Source organism: Colletotrichum spaethianum, assembly GCF_022836535.1.
Source record: "Colletotrichum spaethianum MAFF 239500 DNA, contig13, whole genome shotgun sequence".
Lineage (NCBI taxonomy): Eukaryota > Fungi > Ascomycota > Sordariomycetes > Glomerellales > Glomerellaceae > Colletotrichum > Colletotrichum spaethianum.
This window is the reverse complement of record NW_026054783.1, coordinates 1,210,509-1,227,117: the sequence shown is the minus strand read 5'-3', so window position 1 is coordinate 1,227,117 and position 16,609 is coordinate 1,210,509. Positions and strand designations below refer to the sequence as shown.

Below are 16,609 nucleotides of genomic sequence, written 5' to 3'. Positions count from 1 at the left end.
TATGCTTTGTGAACCAGACCCTTCTGGGAACGCATATAGTCGCACCGAATAGCTGTAGCTGAAGCCTTACTATGCAGAAATGTCTTATATTCTTTCAAGTGAAACCCTCATTACCGTGTGTGTAATGTTTTTGCGTGGAGTTCAGTTATCTAGTTTCTTCAAAGACAGATATATGTAAGCCTACAAGCAATAATTCTCCCTTTTCTTTGCTCCCGCCTGAAAACGACGTGGGAAGTCCCTATAGATCGGGCATCATTTTTCAGCTTGGCAGCTGCTTAGTTAAAATAAAGGTTTACCCAAACTGTAGCGTTCGTGAATTCAATGTCGTTGATAAAATCTCAGTAAAGAGCCATAAATATCGCATTTCAAACACACTTGAGCCAGGCTCCTATTATCAGTTTGGACAGCCAGCTTCCAAGTATTGGAGCTGACTTTCGGGGTTATTGTAGCTTTCTCTGCCTGGTCTCTCGTAATATAGAAGTTTAAAACAATAGATAATATTAATGAAATCAACGAGTGATCAATTGCTCTTCTTAAAGTCATCAACTGCTGCGGCTCTGAGACAAGACTGTCAATTGTATGCAGACCGCTGAGTAGCAAGATCTTTCAATCAGACAAGTGATGGGCAGGCGTTGACTAAAGACTAGGTACGCACATCTTGCCCCCTCCTCCCGGGGTCTCCGGACGTGGTTCCATTTTTAGGTTCGGCGAATGACGGGTTCGTCGGCGCAACCACGTCGAGAGATCCGAGCTGGCAACACCGGTGGATATCGCATTGTCTAGACCGCCCCAAGGATTTTGAATCCTGATAAAAACTAGCGTAGTTTCAATGAATAAGGAGGTGTGTGATTGGACACGCCCAGCGCTAGTAAAATTTCACACCTTCAGAATGTACATTCAAACGGCCAACTATACCAGTCTGAACTCTGCGGCTTGGAAGGCTAACTTCCGCCAACCTTGAAGCCCACTACGGGGCTAATCTGTTGTCTTAGACGCCGAATTCCCGTCGTCCGCCCCAAATCGGGAACAGGGGTTCGGTCAGGTTGGGATCGAGGATTTCTTTCGCCTCAACGATGATGATGATGATGATGATGACATTTGGAGTGATACAGGCTGCATGCCTTATAGTCGCGTGGCGAAGTGCATTGATTCACTTTTCCAGCGTGCCAGGCCACGAGGTCAAGTGGCACTAGCACGCCAACTCGTTTCTTTTTGTGTAAGCCACGACTCTGGATCGACTCAGTGTCTTCAAACTCTGCACATGATTGGCTATCGCAATATCGGAAAGTTGCTTGCTTTCCGTACACGCGTGGCCATTAAACTGAGACATTTTACCAAGCCGTGGCAGGCTTGATGAATCAGAGACATTGGGGCCAGTCAGATGAGGAGAGACAATTTGGAGGTTTGTCTGATTCGTCGATCTCGCTGATTATTAACGCTTTGGCGCCCAATGGGGTAGCCGGATCGCAGCCTCCCTTCTCTCCCTGCGTTCCGCTCAACAAGTGTCAACATTCTCGCGTCTCCCTCCTCTCGGGTTTTCCTTTTTTGAGATGACAGGCGTACGGAAAAGCCGGTGAGGGCTTCGGCCTTGGTGTTTATAAAAGAACCACTTGAATCTGTTAATGACAGATACAGTTGATAGACTTCGCGCACTGACTCCATTACCGAGTCTCGTGTGGGAACGAACTTCCTTCTGACAACAAGTTTTCGTCCATGTTTACGGGCTCCTATATCCTCCTTGTCAGGTAACACGCATGATCATATTGTTCTCTCCCGCATAGCCGGGATATCTGAATCAATCAAAGTGCTAACAAAGTCAGACGAGCCAGGATTCGCTTCCCGGGACGAAGTCCAGCAAATTAAATTGCATAATCTGAACTTGTTTGCTTCTGGTGTACACCGCTGTGTAACATTGCCTTTGTCCGCTTTGGCATTCTCAGCTGGTTCCAGGCTGTTCTACACTGAGACGCTTGAGGCGTGTTCCGGGGCTCGGACGTTCGAAGCCCTTCCGCAGTCCCATCTACCAACGCGTGCAGAGGTGCCCGATCCAACCTGCCACTGGAAAAGTTACTTGGGGAACATTTTTGCGCAGCATCCCGTTGCGATTTGCGTTTCAAGTGAGGAGCTTAGCTTGAGGCATTGCCACCTGGTGGAAAGGCCTTTGTGTTCCCGTCGTCTGCGTCTCTCTACCCTCCACGAAAACTTGAGACATCTTACTCCTTCGTGCGACATCGCTTTTTGGCAGTTCTTCAAGGTCTTATTAGGGAGGCAAGCCTCCTGTTGTATTCCTCGGAATTTCTTGAGCTTTAGGCTTCATTCATCATTATGGTCCTTGTAAACGCTCAAGACCCCACGCCCGGGGCTGCGTCCTCGGGTCGTACCGTACTGCCGGATTATGTTACCACTCCAAATGCAGTTTTTGGCGACGAAGGAGTCCAATGGAGATATGGAAGGGCGCCAGACTACACAAAGACGCGCAAGGTTTGGAGGGAGGGTAAGTCATTTCGGGGGCTAGACTATGATCTGCGTTGTTCTGGTGTACTGACGACTGATTAGGCAAAAAAAATGAGCCATAAGGCTGGTAGTCTTGAAGAGATCGTGGAAAACCTCGTAAAAAATTGGGAAGTAGAGCTTCATTCAAGACAAAGCTCGATGACTGGCGGACTGTCGACCATGCCAAGTACACATTCTCCGTCAACGGCGGGCCGCCACAGACGGTGAGCACATGCTCAAGGTGGGCACTTATAATGCTGTCATTACACCCAACGAGTACTACAGCCCTGATTACTCCGACTTCGCGTCAAGCCACAAGACTTTCAAAAGAATGATGCCACCTTCGCTTGGGAGGTACTTGAAGTCTACAGCGGCCCACCCTGTGTGGCTTTTAGGTGGCGTCATTGGGGAGTTATGAAGAACGACTACGTCGGATTCAATGAGTAAGTCTTAACTACGATAAAAAAAAGTCCGCCCTTGTAATGTTTGTCAATACTGGAAACTGATATTGGCGTTCCTCTCTGCAGCAAAGGAGACAAGGTCACGGCTAAGGCTCATGCGGGCCCATTGATATTGAGGTGTGACAATCGCAAGGGTAGATGATCAACTTCGTTTGCAGGCTGTAGACACGTGGTTCGATTCACTGCAGATGTTCCGCCAGATTGCCCCGGATGGAGTAGTCAGTAAGGAGGCCAAAGTTGACAACCGCGGGCCGGAAGCCAGATTCGACGAGGCAGTGGCGTACGACGTCAAGCTATCACCCGAGGAAATAAGTAAACTGCATAGCAACGTCGCAAATGGTCAAAGGTCGGGAGGATGCCCCGTAATGATGAACAAGGAGTAGACTTGCAGCTTCCTTGAGAGAGAAACACAGCTGGCTATGTAACATTCACTTGTCTATCTGATCAACGTTATAATGGAATAATTACCAGCAATAATCAAGACAAAGCAGGTATTGGGCATAGATTGCATTAAAACGCAACTGATTTGCGTTTGTAAGATTTCCAGATGGTGGAGGGGAAGACACTCGAACTTTGGCTGGTGCTGTTGTGTTTCTGCGGGTTATCATGGAGTCTTTGCAACTAAAGTACCTTAGTGTTCTGCTACTCAACATGCGAGTCATATTTGAAGAGTTTAGCGGCGTTGACTGATGCTATCGTGGCCGCTGAAATCAGGGAGGCTACAGTCCCAAGCATCAAGAGGCGAATGATTTTCCAATGAAGCTTTGTATTCATTACAGGTATTGACTAACACTCTTCTCACTCTCTATTCTATACTTCCAACCTATCTCGCCACTTGCTGGGCTATTTTCCGTGCGACTGCTATGATAGTGATTTGCCAGGGATGGCACGTGCAGTCTGTTGCAGGTTTTCGTTATCGGATCTATTGTGCCAAGACGGTCGGCGCCTTAGCTCCCCTAATTACCTGTCTACCGCCGACAAACCATCATCCAGTGTCGGCGTATCTTCCGAATCGTGTGCGATGCGGCTTATCACGGAAGATTCGGACACTCGAGTGATGCCCGATAGACCAAGAAGGCCTCTGAACAGCGATCTGTTGCGGCGGGCAGCGGCATGTTGAATAACAATCCATCTTGGGAGTTTTTAACTCATTAATTTCCCAGTCTTTTCGATGAACATCAGTGGCGCATACTGTGTAGCGCTGAAGTATATTGTGCGTGCCAAGACTTTTGCGATTCAAGACTGGCGATGAGATCGACATCAATAAACCACTCAAATTTTAAGGTGGTTGTCTAAACTCGATTGCAACATTAAGAGCCTGATCGATGACTGCGTTATAAGTGCAGTAACAGCATACCATAGTAAAAAAATACCTCAGGTTGAAATTAAGTAGAGTTTCCTGTATTATTAAGGCTTAAATTAGGTAATATATTGCTATTATCCTATGGAGGTTATTATTTTCACTACTTTCCCCTTTCTCTAGGCTAAATAAGCTTTATTTCCCTTTACTTCTATCTATATTATTATTTCTTATTAAATTACTATAAATAATTACTATAATTACTTATACTTCTATAATAAATAACTAGTAAAGCAAAAAAGGGCTTTTTATTAATATAAAAGGCTTTATTATTATTCAACTAATTACCTTAGCCTCTATTACTAATAAATAAAAGAACCTATTATATTAGTTAAAAAAAAAGCTAATAAAAAAGTAATAACTTAATAAAAAGGTTACTTAAGATATTATTAAAGTTTATAATAAAAATAATAATAAAGAATATAATAAAGTTAATAATAAATCTTTAAGTAATATATTACCTTTTCCTAAAGATTTATCTAGTTAATAAATACTAATATACTCTTATATTATTTAGACTTTAAAGCTTACTTATTACTTTATAAAGAAGCTTTTTAATTTATATTATAATAAAAACTGTTGGAATAACAGCACCAGCTGGTTGTACGACACGCACGACTCAGGGACACACATCATGGCAGAGGGCACAGACTGGATATTCGGCCCTCGGTTATCCATTGAGGGGATCAAAAGTATATTCATGCCGAACTGACTCAGGGACGTACGAGATCATATATCTTGTGTACGAAAGCCAAGTCTTGTAGTTAGGAAGATAATCACGGAAAATACATCTTTGGTTCACCCTAACTTTAACCCGAGTACGATCGTACAAACGGGTTCTCTCAGGAAGAGAGAATCCATTCAACACTGATCAGTGGTTGCTTGGCAATCCGTGCGATTGCTTTGTGCAATCACAGATTAGCAAGAGTGAAGAGACAAGACTTAGGCTTTACGGCCGGGCTACCGGGTAGTCTTGCACTTCGTGCGAGGCGAGAAATCCTCAGGGATACCTAAGGGGTCACGCTAGAAAGTCTCTTGTGCTAAGAAGCCTTAATCCTACCTATTGTCGCCTGCTAAGCTGAACCGGGTAGATAGGATAAAGACGACTTTTGCTTTACTATCGTACAAGACAGATTCCCGTTGTCGCCTGCTAAGCTGAACCGGACGAGAATCTTTATTGTACTGTACGTAGAGTACAAAGTGTGCGCCACGGCACCAAACAAACCAATTTTGACGTCGTACGATACGAAACGACTACCGAACACAACATGGCTTCCCAAGAGGATCCAGAAGACAATCGTCAAAGCCAATATGACAACATTGATGGATACCTGCCAACGTACGAAGAAATAAGTGCAAGGAGCGAAGTCCCACTGCACACGTGGAAGAAGACTGTGAATCCTAGACGCTGGGGAAATCCAGTCGATATTACACAGGCACCGTCCGAAGAAGAGATGACTACGTACATTGCGTACATCAACATGGAAATGCTTCATCTTAGGCAATCAAAGGAAAACCTGACAATATCACTGTACGAAGATTTCAACGAATGGTCTACCTTCCAATGGGAAAAGGTCTATCGTGCGTTCAGGGCAGAGTTCATACGACTTATTGAGCTAAAGGGATTCCGATTACCGCCAATAAGAAATGTGAATCAACAGTTGGTTGAATTCATCAAGGAGATTGGGAGGAAGTTTGATGAGCAAGAAGAACAGCTTTCTACTCGTACAGCACTTACACCAAGTCGTACGATTACAACAACTCAAACACCTGTTCGAAACCCTGAATCAACTTTACCCCAAAACACAGCTGAACCAACAACAGAGCCAATCGAACCCCCGTACGATACACAGACAACTCAAACATCAATCGTACGAGAGCAGTCACAATCAGCTTCAGGAAACATACCTCCTGGAACAAGATTCACACAGGAGGTTGAGAGTTTTCCACAAATCCAGGGTCGTACAACACCTTTACATCAAGGAGACAGCATCTATGACCTACCACCAAGACGAATAGTCCAGAATGGATTGTGCGAGCCAACTACAATTTCAATCTTCCAAAAGGGATGGAGAAAGGACAGGAATTATACGGGCAAGCCGTACGATATCCTGTACGACAAGGCAAAGGTCTTTATCAGTTTTTGTCGACGCCTCAGGATCACTGAAGACCAATACCATGCAGTATTTCCTGATATCTTGGCTGATCGTGCGGAAGAGTTTTATCTCCATCACATTGGACCAACAAGGAGATGGGACGAGATGTACAACATGTTAGAAATGCATTTTAACACTAACATCAACCACACTCTCTATTGGACAGATTGGACAAGTCTATCCTTCGCACGAGTCAGACAAGACAATCCAGACAAGAATCTGATGGACGTATTAGAGATACTCTTAGACAAGATACCCCTCGTACAACGGGCACTTGGCCCAGGTTTTCAGGGGGAGATTATGCTTCGTACGCAAGTCACCCAAGCGTGCAGAGGTGTACCAGAGCTAGAAACTGCTCTAAGCAATCTTAAAGCACATCACACGTGCGAGCAATTCTTTTCTAGTCTAAGAGCATCACTACAAGTCGCTTTAGACAGGAAGTCTATGTCGCACGACATCAACTTCGTGGATAGAAGGTACTCTAACAACAAGAGTTACCCACGACCATCGTACAATAGACCGTCAGACAACAGAGGATCTTCTCGACAACCTTGGAAAGGTCAACCTTCATCACGACCTAGGTTTAATCGTGCAATATCTAAGAAAAGATGTTTTGTGTGCAAGAAGGAGGGTTGTTGGTCTACGAATCATTCGGACGAAGAACGTAATCGCGCGAAAGACCAATACCTTCAGGCATGCGGTATACTTGAACAAGAACCACAGAGAGATTTTGCCTCGTACCTTCTTGACTTTGAAGGAGAAAACCCAGTGGACGAATCGTGCGATGAGGAGGGAGAATTTACAGGAGATGAAGAGACATCAGCTTTCCTAATGTCTTCTTCATTCTTCCATCGCACGACAGGGGAGGATATCTTTTCATTACCAAAGACGTCAGAGGCCTGTCAATTCTTGTTGCACGATCCTTATATCTCATCGTACCAAGGGGAACTATGGGATACAGGAGCAGCGAAGTTCTCTACTGTAGGGAAACCTCAAGTCCTTGCATACCTACGGGAGAACCCTCGTACGGCAATATCCTGGGGACCAGGATCAGCAAACGTACGATTCGGGGCAAGTGACTCAATCACATCGGTTGGCACTATGGAAATGGAGAATCAGCTTGGAAAGGTTACGTATCACATCCTTGATGCTCCTACTCCGTTCCTGTTTTCATTGTACGATGCAGACAGGTTAGGTGCATATTTCAATAACGTCGACAACGTGATTGTACGGCAGGATGGAAAACCTATCCCAGTCGTACGGAAATGGGGTCACCCATTCTTCAACCTTAGTCGCACAGAGGCCAGCATGTTCTTCACAGAAGGACAACTCCGAAGGCTTCACAGACGATTTGGACATCCTCGTACGGACCGTCTTTACCACCTCCTGAAGAAGGCTGGGCATCACAACATTGACATCAACATTCTAGAAAAGGTCCAGAAGTTTTGTCATCATTGTCAATCGCACGACTCAGCACCAAAGAGGTTTAAGTTCACACTTAAAGACGAAAGCTACTTCAACTATGAGATAGTTGTGGATGTCGTACGACTAAGAGACAAGAACGCCTTACACGTTATCGACACAGAGACAAGCTTCCAAGGAGCCACCTTCCTGAAGTCCTTATCTGCACGAGATACGTGGAATGCACTTTGCAAGTGCTGGATCAGCACGTACGTTGGTCCACCAGACCATATCGTACATGACCCAGGTACAAACTTCGCATCAGCAGAATTCAGGAACTATGCCGACATCATGGGCATATCGTGCGAAGAAATGCCAGTAGAAGCCCACTGGGCAGTAGGCAAGATAGAAAGAGCTCACGCTCCTCTGAGGCGTGCGTACGATATCTTGTATGCTGAGCTTGGGCACAACACGGACGAGGAAACCATCCTCCAGATGGCTGTGAAGGCATTGAACGACACAGCTGGTCCGCACGGCATCGTACCTACACTACTTGTCTTTGGGACATATCCAAGGATTAACAAGGACTCACCTCCATCGCCCGAAATCACCCAAAGGGCAGAAGCAATCCAGAAGGCAATGAAAATGCTTCAGAGCATTCGTGCAGAAGTAGAGATCAATCGTGCGATCAACACCAGAAATGGCCCTAACCTCCAGAGCATACTATCACTACCGATCCAGAGTGAGGTTCTAGTATGGAGAGAAAACAAGGGATGGACTGGACCGTACGAAGTCCAGGCTATAGAAGGCCATACAGTGACAGTCAAGATGGTCAATGGTCCTACACAGTTTCGTGCGACACATGTCAAACCATACCATCAAGACACAGCACAGTCAGATTCAGATATCGCACGACCTATTCCTCAGAAACAGCCAAACAAGAGAGGAAGACCAAAGAAAGGCCAGAGAAGGGCTGTACGACAATCACCACGTACCAATCAAGCATTTCTATCTCAGAAAGAAAAAGACCACAAGGAGTTAGCAGAAAAGTTACGGCTTGACAATGTGATTACAACACCAGGTGCTCCGTACGAAGAGTCAGACCAAACAGAGATAGACAACCTTATTAACCAGGGAGTCTTCACCTTTGTACCGTACAATCCAAAAGAGCATGACCACCTCCGTATCTACAAGACACGGATGGTACGAGAGATCAAGAACTTGTCATCTAAGCCGTACGAGAAGTCAAGACTCGTCGTACAAGGGTATGGGGACTGGGAGAAAGAAGAACTCTTAACCCAGGCACCTACTATCCAACGGATGAGCCAAAGGCTCATACTTGCGATTGGACCTACCCTTGTGCGAGACTACAAATGCAAAGGGGAACTCAGAGACATAACTCAGGCATATACACAGTCGGACGATCGTCTAACCAGGACAATTATCGCACGACTACCCAAGGAGTTAGAAGACAAATACCCTAAGAACACACTTCTCCATATCTTGAAACCACTATACGGCCTAGCAGAGTCAGGCCTATACTGGTACAAAACCTATTCTGAGCATCACAAGAAAGATCTGAAGATGACAGAGTCAACGTACGATCCATGCTTGCTGTATACAACAGAAGGACCGGATACCTTCGGGATTACAGCTATGCAGACAGACGATACACTTAGCTTTGCTACACTTGCCTTCTCCCAGAGAGAAGAAGAAGAGCTGAGAAGGAAAGGACTTCGTGCGAAACCAAAGACCACCTTATCGCCCAACAGTGAAATTGACTTTAATGGGGGAAAGATTCAATCGCACAATGACCACATTACCTTTACTCAAAAAGGCCAGGCAAAGCACCTGAAACTCGTTGATCCTGATGCGCACGATGCACATCAGCAGTATGTTTCCCAAAGGGCAAGAGGAGCATACCTCGCATCTATCTGTCAACCAGAGGCATCGTACGACCTGTCAACTGCAGCCCAAACTAAGGAGCCTGATAAGAAGGATATTGAAGCTTTGAATGTACGACTTCAGTGGCAAATCGATAACCCTACACGAGGTCTTACATATATCCCTCTTGATCTCCATCGTGCGAAGATGTACATCTTTACGGATGGATCATTTGCAAACAACTCAGATCTATCGTCACAACTTGGATTTGTTATCGTACTAGCTGAGGAAACAGCTCGCACGACAACAGACTTCCAGATCAAAGGAAACATTATACACTGGAGTTCAACAAAGTGCAAGAGAGTCACACGAAGCGTACTTGCAAGCGAGTTGTACGGGATGACCACAGGATTTGATAGTGGGATATCCCTTAGTACGACACTTACCAAGATCCTTCGTACATTACAACTCCCAAGGATTCCAGTTATCATCTGTTCAGACTCACGATCTCTGTACGAGTGCCTCGTACGACTAGGCACAACAGATGAAAAGAGGCTTATGATTGATATTATGAGTCTACGTGAGTCGTACGAAAAGAAAGAGATCTCAGAAGTGAGATGGATTGATGGGAAAGATAACCCTGCCGACGCCTTCACCAAGAAATCGCCAAACTCAGCACTTGGACAATTGATTACAACAAACACATTGAGGATTCGAATCGAGGCGTACGTTGAAAGATTAGGAGAAAACACTTGACAATTAATTCGTACGACCTCACCGCCGTACGTTACCAACTATCTGAAAACGAAGTGTAACCTCAAGAAGGTATCTGATATACCTGACCACTACCAATTCCGATATCAATGTCGGATCGTACCTCCACCATATCCACAACCTTCCCGAATTACCATATCGTGCGATCCATCTGATTGTCGTACGAGATTTCAGGGAAGAGAAGTTGTGCGACTACTCCTTGTCGATAACCATGGGGCTGGCAGAAGTGCCAAGGAAGCGACCGCCCTTGCCGATGTTCTTGCCAAGCTTGCTGCCAGGCGTACGAGGCTCACGAGCATTAGTGACGTTGGGAGCCTTGTAGTTGCTGGGGCCGCCGTTGTCATCATCGTCATCATCATCGCCCGGGTTGTCGGACGAATCAACATCTCGACCGCGGTGGGTGCAGCGAGCGCCGTGCGACTGCTAGACGCACTCGGCGCAGGCGCCACCCTGAAAGGTGGGAATGCGGGTGCACTGGCGGAAGCGCGGGGAGTCAGTAGTCGCGCATTTATTGCCACAGGCAATGGCCGCACGACCACGAGACTGAACCAAGACCGCAAGGAAGTAGCCCTGGCGGCGGATGATGCTGGCAACAAACTGCTGGACAGAAGTGTTGCTAGTGACGCGGATCTCGATATCGCGCGACGGCATGTTGATGATGAGACGCTCCTCATCCTGCAGTCAAGGTTAACGTACGAAGACAAGGTAAGGACAAAAGCAACGTACGTTGATGGCCAGAGCCAACAGAAGAGCGCGATTGTTGGCGTTGCCAGTCGGAAGACGAAGCCAACGACCACCGGACGCATCGGTATGCATACCGATGTTGCCGAAGATCGAACCACCGGGGGCAGCGAGAGACATGATGGATTGATCGTGCGAGGTGCTATTGATGAATCAGTAAGAGGAAACGTATGAGAGGAAATCCTACGTACAAGTAGTTGTTGTTGGAGTTGATTGAGGAAGAAGGGGAAAGATCGTCGTTGATCGATTGTATGGGAAAACGACGCGTGCGAAGGGTGAAGAAGAAAAGAAAAAGAGGAAAAGAAAAAAACAAGTGAGAAGGGGTTTAAATAGCTAAGGTTGCCGTACGAAGGAAGGAAGGTACGTCAACAGCAGGAGCAGAAGTGAAGTCAACGAGGAAGGAAGGAACTTCACCAACACGTGACTTGCCTGCTCAACCAGGCAAGAAGGAAATGGACAGTTGCCTGGAGTTTTGATATTGGTGATTTATCGTACAACGCAAGTGGCCTAACCCACAGGGTTGTACGATGAGGTTATTGATGTCACAATCAGCGCAACCTGATTGGACACCGCAGGGAGTCGTGCAGTCACAAAAGAAAAGTTGTGAGTGTTGGAATAACAGCACCAGCTGGTTGTACGACACGCACGACTCAGGGACACACATCATGGCAGAGGGCACAGACTGGATATTCGGCCCTCGGTTATCCATTGAGGGGATCAAAAGTATATTCATGCCGAACTGACTCAGGGACGTACGAGATCATATATCTTGTGTACGAAAGCCAAGTCTTGTAGTTAGGAAGATAATCACGGAAAATACATCTTTGGTTCACCCTAACTTTAACCCGAGTACGATCGTACAAACGGGTTCTCTCAGGAAGAGAGAATCCATTCAACAAAAACCTTAATACTAATAAAACTATTACAAAAAAGCTAGTTTTTAAAGATCTTATAATATAAATTAATATTAAGGGCTAGTTTACTAATCTTATAACTAGTAAATAAATAAAAAATAAGTATAATAGTAAAAAAAAGAGGTTTTTTATTTAGACATTTATTACTTATAAGTCAAGTAATATATTTAATAAAGATAATAAAAAGGTCTCTTATAGTAATAAGGTAAAAGAGAACTTTTTAATTACTTACTTAAAGTATAAGTAGGTTTTTAAAAAAGAGTTAAGATTATTAGATCTATATAAAGAGATATAAGGTATAAACACTAGGAAGAATAGTACTATATTATTAGTTAATAAGGTTATATATAGCTAAAAGATTAACTTTAAGGCAAATAAGAATAAAGAAGATAATAAAAACAATAACAATAACTTAGAGGATATATAAGAAAGTTAATCTTTTTATATACTATTATAGTTATCTATATTATTTCTTAGTACTCTTATATTTTTATAAAACCAGTAATTTAATAAATAATTTTAGTAATAGTATATCTTTATTAGTAATAGTAAGTTACTAAAAAAGAGATTTACTACTACTAAAGCTAATATTTATATTAATAAATTAATATAAAAGCTTAGGAATAAATACTTTAGTAATAAAAAGAAGATATTAAAGTTAAAGCTATAAGAAAAGAAAAAAGAAAAAAGGTAATTATTATAAGAAAAAGCTAAGGTTAATAAAGCAATAGAAGACCTTATAAGGTTTAAAAAAGATCTTAATTATAACGTTTATTTAGTTGTTTTAAACTAATTAATAACAAGGAAGAAAAAACTAGTAGTTTTAAAAGTAAAATATTAAAATTTATTACTAAGTAATAAGTTAAAAAAGGTATATTATATAGAGGTTTATAAGTAGAAAGTTAGGTATTAGTAATAGGATCTTTTTATTTGTAGTAATCTTTTATAGTAATTCTTAGTACTAGTTTATTTATAGAAATGTCTCTTAAGTAGTATTCTTATTTCCTTCTATAGTATTTCCCTTAACTATTAAACTACAGTTTTCTTTCTAAAGCCTTATTAAACTATAGTTCTCTTCCTAAAGCCTTTTATAATACTACTTAAGTATAAGCTTTTATATAGTAATTAGGCTAGTTTTTTTTTTTCCTTTATTTAAACCAGAACTAGAACTAAATAGCTTTTATCTAAGAGACTAAAAGGACTTTAAAAAAGGTTAATAATAGTATTAGTCTTTGCTTATTAGCTTTATAGTAAGAAGAATAGACTTAACATAGTCTATATTTTTCTTTATAATAATAACTTTCTTAGTATAAATAGTAGTTAACTAAATAGCTAAAAAAATATAAGTTAGTTATTATAGTAATTAATTATAGTAATTATATACCTTTAAATATAGCTATAAGATAAGTCTTAGTAGCCTCCTAGAGTATAAGAATAACTGCTTTCTAAAAGCAAAGGTTATCTTATTAAGAAATATTATATATAATCTCTTTATAAAAACGTTAAAAGGGTACCTTTACTATTAGAAAATTAGTTAACTTCTAATACTTACAGATTTCATAAAGAATAATAGCTAAAAGTAAATTAATATTATAGTAATTACTTATAGTAATTAAGTAAATACTTACTATTAGCCTTCTAGTATCTTTTCTTTAAAGGGGTAACTATAATCTTCTTAGGCGTTTTTTTAGTAGTCTTCTTAGCTAAGGGTTTTGAAACTGCGTGGGATAAAGGAAGCCAGCAAGTGGGCAGTTGACACACAAACCACACCAAACACCAAGGTCCCAGTATCGTCACGAGTGCACCTGGAGTGACCGATTACCCCAAGTGACTACCCCAACGCCTAGACCGTGAGATACTACTCTTTTCAGGTCCTCCTTGGCCTGATCAGGGCCATGAGCAAACCAGAAAAGTGTATCCTTCACGTCTTGCAGTCTGTTCGGATTTGCCCTTGTTGCTAAGTGGTACGCATGTGTGTGTCGTGATCTCTGGAGGAGGAGGATACCCTCCTAGACCTTAGAGGTCTAGTCAGGCCTAAGGAAACAAAGCAACAGTCACTTATTACACGTCTTGTTTAGATATCAAAGTGATGAATTCGTCCGTGTCTGTCTAAGTGCCTGTCTAAAGATGTCAAGCTTCTCTGTCTGCTTCGTGATGAGATCCCGATCTCTGTGATAGTATCTGACTAGAGCCCCCTTTTGTACTTGGAAGGGTCCTGCTTAGTCACATCTGATCAGGCCTGTGATTGTGTCTGCAGGCTGATAAAAGGAAAAATGAAAACGCGAAACCCTGCCCCTTTCCAATCGTCCCCCAGTTTTCTTCTTCGCGCAACATATTAAAAGGAGAAAAGTGTAAAAGCATAGGGGCAGACGACATGTAAAAGCAAAAACCAATCCTCCTTATTGTATCCTCCCTGATCAGACCTGTGATGTCCTCCTAGCGGCGGCGGAAAGAGTATCTCGAGCCACTCGCCTCGTTACGAGCTGCCTCCCTCTCAGCCTCGAGACGCTCCTCCTCGAACTTAGCATCCCACTCCCGTCCCTGATCATACCGCTTATGACCCTCCCATCCAGGTGCAATTGTAGGTCGTAGAAACAGCTGCCAAGGGCGCTGTCGCACTGCCACCGTCTCATAAGGGTTCTCGAACATACTAACATATTCGTCCCTGGTGTAGTCGGTAATAGACTTGACCCTGCGCTCCCTTAGCTTGTGGCGCTGCTCCTGTGTATTGAACAGGGCTTTCTCATAAGCATTTCGCTGTCCTTCAGCCTTCATGTACGCAGTAGAAGCCACATTAGACAATCGCTTGAGGTTAAGGGGCAGCGCGGGAGCGCGGGCTTCGCGGTGGCCTCAGACTCAGCATCGCTAACCTCCTCTTCGTCGTCTACATCCTGAGCCTGATCAGGCTTAGGAGATGGCCTCACCACGTTACCTTCTGGGGCTGGCGTGGTAGAGAAGCCTGGCTGGTCCTGTGGCGCACCAGTATCTGAGGGGGGGCGCATCGAACCAAAGAGACTGGTGAGATCGTCGTCTTGAGGTGCTGAAGAAGGCGTCTTTTTGATGGGCTTAAAAGTCCCAGGAAAGGTGTTAGAGAATTCCGGTGTGTCCTCCTTAGTCTGATCAGGCTTGCTGGATGCTTCTTGTCGAAGTCTCTTGTCATAACTGTCCAGTACAAGCCTCGGCTTATTGCGAAGGTCCTTTCTGCCGTAGTTTCCTGGTTTACTGAACTCTTCAGTAACCCATTGACGCCAGAAATGGTTAACGTGGTCAATGACGTTGCCTCTGCTATCGTTCCAAACCTTCGTCCAAGTCGGACTCTTTGCGATGTTGGTAACGTTGTCTCGGATGCAGCATCTGATGAATTCCGCTGCATGCATTCCGCAAGTCCACTCGTCAGGCTGTTGAGGGCCGATCACAATGCCTGCTTTCATGCGGATCACCTTGATCAGGTTGGGGGCAGCATTGACGCTCTGATAGAACTTGCAGAGACGGTCCATATCAATAGCGTACCGAAGGGTTGCATCTCCGTCTCTCCACATACTGTCATACCAGAAAGATCGTCCAGTAACTTGGTTAACGAAGAGGGCAGTGAAATGATTGATGTGATGGGTAACGAACGCCAGGCAGTCCGCCTTTCGAATCCGGTCCTTCTGATCAGGTCTGGCCGTCACAGTAGGGGTGTCGCGGCTCCAAGGAGGGCTGTCGGCAACAAAGCAATTGACCTTGGCATCTCGAGCAGCAAATGCCGCAAGACTTTGGACATCGTCAGAGGCCATCCAAGACTGCTTAACCAAATGTCCAACCGCGTTGTAGATACCAGGGAGGTAGGTTTTTGACTCGTTGTTTGTCCACTTCCCCCAAGAACCATCTTGCGAAAAGCCCTTGCCCCAGCGATTATACATCATGCTTATGGCAGACGCGTTGTTACTCGGAATCCACATGGGAGCAGGTCCGTCGCCCTGATCAGACGGACCAGGACAGTTGGGAGGTCTCAGCGGAGTAATAGGGTCTTCAGTAGCCGGGTCTGTGAACCCTTCGAGTGGCTTGAGGTCTTCGGGATGCGCGTGCTGTGATTTCTGCGGCATCTTGATGGCGTTCGTGGTTTGCTTAGTCGGATCAGGGAGATTGTCGCTGAGATTCTGAATGCGGCATTCCTCGAAGAGAGTTTGGCAGTGCTCCAAAACCCACATGTTGTTGGTTCCATCTGGGCCGGCAGGAGCGTTCCAGATAACGTTAACGGCTTGGAAGGAAGACATGATGAGTTGTAGATGTGTGTAGATGGGTCTGATCAGGGTGAGAAAGTAAAAAGAAAAAGGGAATAATGTGTTGTTGATTGTTGGTTGGCTCGAAATTGTGTGGCTGAAGTTGATGGTGGTGGTGGAAGAAGGAAAAGTGAAAGTTGTTGTTGGCGGGTTTCTTGGGCTT

At 44.2% G+C, this 16,609-nt stretch overlaps 2 protein-coding genes across 2 annotated transcripts; one reads left to right on the top strand and one right to left on the bottom strand.

Annotated features, from left to right (window-relative positions):
• Window positions 1-3,142: 3,142 nt before the first annotated feature.
• Window positions 3,143-3,337, top strand: ColSpa_06017 (uncharacterized protein; the record flags this gene model as incomplete). Its single annotated transcript, XM_049272229.1, has 1 exon — window positions 3,143-3,337. One exon carries the CDS (start codon window positions 3,143-3,145, stop codon window positions 3,335-3,337), a length of 195 nt encoding a protein of 64 aa, XP_049128186.1.
• Window positions 3,338-14,620: 11,283 nt separating this feature from the next.
• On the bottom strand, window positions 14,621-16,440 carry ColSpa_06016 (uncharacterized protein; the record flags this gene model as incomplete). Its single annotated transcript, XM_049272228.1, has 2 exons — window positions 14,621-14,989; window positions 15,055-16,440. 2 exons carry the CDS (start codon window positions 16,438-16,440, stop codon window positions 14,621-14,623), a joined length of 1,755 nt encoding a protein of 584 aa, XP_049128185.1.
• Window positions 16,441-16,609: the final 169 nt, after the last annotated feature.